Source organism: Barbus barbus (assembly GCF_936440315.1).
Source record: "Barbus barbus genome assembly, chromosome: 12".
NCBI lineage: Eukaryota > Metazoa > Chordata > Actinopteri > Cypriniformes > Cyprinidae > Barbus > Barbus barbus.
In genome coordinates, this window is record NC_136740.1 from 31,296,295 (window position 1) to 31,302,021 (window position 5,727).

General features: G+C 36.2%; 2 protein-coding genes across 2 annotated transcripts in view; both read left to right on the forward strand.

Moving 5' to 3' along the window:
- ifnlr1 (interferon lambda receptor 1) overlaps positions 1 to 5,727 on the forward strand; it is a 676,379-nt gene that overhangs the window by 194,463 nt on the left and 476,189 nt on the right. The gene's annotated exons all lie outside the window — the stretch shown is intronic.
- LOC306878589 (uncharacterized protein) lies at positions 485 to 3,877 on the forward strand (the record flags this gene model as incomplete). The annotated part of the gene is made up of 3 exons (XM_079431011.1): positions 485 to 608; positions 2,977 to 3,101; positions 3,866 to 3,877. 3 exons carry the CDS (start codon positions 485 to 487, stop codon positions 3,875 to 3,877), a joined length of 261 nt encoding a protein of 86 aa, XP_079287137.1.

A 5,727-nucleotide genomic window follows, 5' to 3' on the forward strand; every position in this document is an offset into this window, starting at 1 on the left:
AGATGTATAAGATAATGTAAATATGCCGTAAATATCAAAACTTCATTTTTGATATGCATTGCTAAGAACTTCATTTGAACAACTTTAAAGGAGATTTTCTCAATATTTAGATTTTTTTGCACCCTCAGATTCCAGATTTTCTAATAGTTGTATCTCAGACAAATATTGTCCGATCATAACAAACCATACATCAATGGAAAAATTATTTATTCAGCGTTCAGATAGGCTAATGTATAAATCTAAAAAAAAAAAAAAAAAAAAAAATTACCCTATTTAAAATGACCATATTTACCTCATTTAAATTGACCGATTTTGTAGACGTTTTTTTATTATTATTATGCTCTAAACAATGTAATGACATGAAAAAATAATAAATTCATAAGGCTTTTTTCTAGGTCTCAGGAGGATATTAAAATATTTGTGAAAATGTGGTTGTTGTAATGAATCGCCCTGATATGGTTTGTATGAATGCGCGTGCGTGAGGATGATCACGGTCCCGATGGGCTGCGGGGGAAGCAGATCCGCTGCGATCGAGCCCCGCTATTACGAGAGCAGAGACACCGAGTCGACCTGGCTCACCAGCACCGACAGCGACAATACAGCAGCAGGTCAGACACGATCATCTTTATTAAATATATAACATAAAGAGAAATGCCCATGCACATCCTTAAAATGCACCATAGTATTGCCATGGACGTATATAAAGTCATGCATATGGCCCGGTTCTACGGGGGTGCTCAAATAAAACAGTAATAATGGCATTTCATTGCAGATTTTGCAAACTATCCAGTGCGTTATGGTTGAGATCGGTGTCTATTCCAACGTGTTTTGCAGCGAGTAGCCAAATCACAGACGTGCATATGATACGTATCTCTGATCCTACCCATTGCGTATCATATGCACGCCAAAGTTCATTTCTGCGTATAAACAGTAGCTACGCCAAATGAAACTGCTATTGATACGCACTTTCATGAGATCGGGTTGGTCTGTCTGTTGATTTCTTGTAGCAACATTCAATCAAAGTTATTTAAGACCCACTCACTGCTCAAATCGCAGAGTTTTGCATATATTTCTAACAAATATTTATACAGCCCACATCCCATAGTTGCCTTGAACACTGTGGTACTGGTCATCAAACACCACAAAACCAGTCATAAGGGTCAATTTTATAAAACTGAGACTTATACATCAAATAAATAATCTTTTCATTGATGTATGGTTTGTTATGATAGTGTGGCATACAAAGGGTGTAAGTGTTCAGATTACAGAGTTATCACTAATAGCGACTACGCCACCCCTGGCGAAACACCTGGGGAAATACTAAGCAAAGAAAAGCACGCAAGCTTGTTCACTCCCACAAATGACCAAATACGAAGAGGCGTGGATACAGAGCAATGAAGTTTTATTAAATCAGAAATAAAATTTAAACCAGGGCGAAGAACACAATAAAATGACGACAAGTGACCCAGAACCGCAACAATACAGAAAGAAAAAAATCACAATCAATTAAATCAAATCAAAAGATCTACTAACTGAGCGGGGGTACCCCGAAGAGTGGGCAGGCGAAGCACTGGGCGTTACATTAGCCCACAGTGAACCAGCCCTCGGTGAATTAAAATCTCACAAACACCCACGCACTCTGGTGGAATTGCACTGCAAGCAAAAACCAACACCCCACACTTTGGACAAAAAGGGAGAGCTTCTATGCCCGCACCGACTAGCCCGCCCACTCTGGCTCACCACGCTCCTAAAGAAAAAGAGGGAAAAAAATAATAATTACAGCCAGAGTCGATATGACTACAAAACACTAAATTAAAGGGACCTCAATAACATCAAATAACAAAATCAACACATCAAGACAAGAAATACAAGATAAATATCCAAATTAACAAACTATCACTAATAAAATGGCAATTGTTATTACAAAAGATAATTCACACACACACACACACACACACACCAAAACAAATTAAACTCCAATCAGAAACATCAAACAGACAAAAACACCAATGGAATATGTTTCCACAAAAACGGTGAAAATAAACAATAAGAAAAACCAAAGCAAAACAGCAATATCGGAGCTAGGCCATGTCACAGAGCAGGTCACCCTTGCGAGGCTAAAATACACCAAAAAGGCAAATTAAAAATACATACCTTCTTGAATGCCCGTATGGATATAAATCATTTTACATACCCTCAACTGGACTTCATCAAATATCCAGCAAACCAATCCCTTATACTGATCACTGAACGGAAAAAGAGCACGTCATACAAAAGCGCCAGCAACTCATTCATATCAAGTCCCCACCCTAATACAATTACGTTACGCACCAAGTAGAGGAGCAGTCGTCACTCAACATATATCTGCCGTGGTTTTCTTTCCAAACAGGCAATATAACAGGATCGCTGGGGAAACCAACCCTCTTAGGCGGTCAGATAACCTCCACGGAGCAACACCGGCTGCACAAAACCTAGTTAGATCCACGATACACATACAGACCATGAACTAAACACCAAGCGCACACCTACCTCAGACTCAGAGCGGCGGGATTCCGGAAGCAAACAGTGACGCAGTGACAATAACGTAGGATACCTCAATTCAGGGGGATGCCCCTTATATACCCAGCGGTATCACTCAATTAACCTCCCAAGTTGCAACTTTCCCGCGAACTGGCATTCACCACAATCGGACAATATTTGTCTGAGATACAACTATTTGAAAATCTGGAATGTGAGGGTGCAAAAAAATCTAAATATTGAGAAATTGTGAGTTTTTTTATCCTTAATACTTGTCCAGTAAAAAGGTTAAAAAGAACATTCAGCTCTTAAAACGTATATATTAATTGATTTTGTAATTATTTGATTTTTATTTATTTACAGAAACTAGGAGTTCCCATAAATTAAAATAAGTTTTGGAAAGCAAAACTAGTTTGAGATCCACTGACCATATGAAGTACTTCTGTTGTTGCTGTAAAGGTCAAAATGAGGAGAAGCCCATGAGCAGATGCTCTTCTGCCAAAGAGAAGCAGCTGGTGAACACCGGCACACAGTGTGGCAGAAACAGCAGCAGCACCCAGAGGAGACCAGCGCACAGAGACCAGGTCAGATGGGTGAATAGTCACATCTCATATTTCTTTAGTTATCAATGGAATAGTTCACCCAAAAATGAAAATTACAATTATAACAATTATTATTGTATTTTTTTTATTTTATTGATCATCATTAGCTGAGAAAAAAAAGATTTAAAATAAAATTCACAGCTAAGTTACTGGGCTGTTTCACATGCATACACATTGCAGCTGCTTTTTTTTTTTTTTAACACTTTTATTTACGTTCTTAGTTTCCAGGACCTCAATGACGAGGCTTATGATACTCTAACATGTCAAGTTTAAAAATCTACAGCATTTGTGCAGATGTTAAAATGCATGTTATACTGCAAACAGACAGGATTTGGGACTTGATGGATATTGCAATGCTTAAAAAGGCAATGTTTCTAAGGCAAATAAATCATTGTTCAAAAGGAATCGAGAGAGATAATGAATAAAACATTTTTCCACACAACTAATGAATAAAACTAACAACATCCTCACAACGATATCTCTCATACACACTGATATCAGCCTTGCTTCCTTTCAGATCTTATTATTTAAGGAAAAAGGCAACTTTACAAGATCTTGCAATGATTTAACAGATATAAATTCAATTCTTTCTAAAACAAATTCAACACTGTTACATTAGCAGATGAATAAAAAAGAAACCCAATTAGCAAAACTATTGAACTCAACAGGAAGAAGTTGTATTGAAAACTTCACATGAATAAATATTATAACACATTCTTAAGCTCTTTGTATTCATATCACAACAGTGCGAGAAATAAACGATCAAAGATGCAGTATATAAACCATTCTGAACATAAAAACACATGTACAATCCACAGATAAAAATAAGTTTAAAAATAGCTCTTTTACACTTGAAGTCTTGGCAAAAGGCCCTTAAAAAGAAACTGACAGTAAATTAGTGTTTGAAGTGTTTCTAACATGTGACTGATTAGATTTAAATATGGAATCAAGATCACAATGACCACAATTACATAAGATTTTCATCATCATCATCATCACCACCAAAAACTAATCAAAAATCTGACTGACGTGATTAAGTGCTGTACAATCTCAGGATATTACTTGACATATAATGCATAAATTATGTAAAAAGTAGACATTACTAAAAATAAATGCAACTCTTAATATTTATAAACTCGGCCTCATCATACATTTCAATTCATAAAACAGGACTTGCAGGAGCATAATTACTCGAAGTCAATCAACATAGGCATAATTTAGTCAAATCTCACCTAGATATGAGTAACGTGAGCTGTACAAATATATATATATATACACCGCCAACATCATAATATGAGTCACAAATAAAAAATCAATTGCTATCTAACAGGATCTGAATGTGTTTGAACCATCACTGATTTCCAGCTTCTGCTGAGTGATGTGTTGTGCTTATTGTTTTAATATGACCGTATATGTCCATGAATGTGACACACATTTGAGATATTTACACATCTAAAGTCAACATGAACTCTTTTGCATGTTCCCAGTCTTATTGTGAATAAGGTCCTGGTGCTATATTTTTCTTGTTGAATATTCTGGTTGCAAGTCACAAGACAAGGAAGGATTGTAAAACTACTGGATATTCAATACATCGTCCAGCCATAACGTCATATTACGGAAGTACATCAGATTGTGAATGTGATTTCATGTTGACTTCAGCAACTGCACCTTCTCCCTGAATGATGACAGCAGATACACAACGACAGGGCTTTTCACATTACGATTCACCCTGGGTTATTTTTATTCTAAATCGCGGTAAAGGAGCGTTTCATCGTTGGTTTGGGATTAGAACCGCCTTTTACACGGGGTTATACCGCTTTTGCGCCGTTATACCCGCTTCGCCTTGACAAACTTTCGCACTTTAAACCAATAGTGTTAAAATATTACAGCTAAATGCAACAGACATCCATTCACGACAGTCACAGAAACAGTGCCTTGTATGCATGACTTTCAGCGTTTGAGGGGAAGAATATCAAATGGAGACAGAAAACATGTTAATTGGATTAAAAAAAAATTTAATTAAATTCTAACCTTTATAATAATTTTGTGGCAAAATCCAGTCATTTCAATAGGAATCCATGCGATCAGCAAAAATGTTCCCGCAGAGATTTTGCTCATGTTTAAAAAGCCCCGAACATGACATGCGCAAAAAAAAAAAAAAAATATATATATATATATATATATACACATGTGTGTGTATATTCTGTTCCCAGGATTTATTCATTCATCATTTCAATCAAATTAATAATTAATTCTCTTGTTTTAGTAAATAGTGGCTTTTAATTTGTTCCTTCGTTTTAATTCAAAAAGAGGGAACAAATTTGTACAACGAGGCCACAATTTTACAAAATGAAAGAACTTAAGTCATGAGAACAAAGTTTTATCTAAACTGAGGGAACATATTAATAAAATGAGGGATGGAATAAATACATTAATGTGTCATATGTCATGTGCGAGACTCCGTACATCAAGTTTGTCACAAGAATCTACCGTGCAGACCAAGAGAATGCTGCTTGAACAGTGGTTCATATTATTGACAAGGGACAAATGTGAAATTTCACTAATGTAACCACATCTTTACAGCACAGAATAGAAAACCACCCATGTT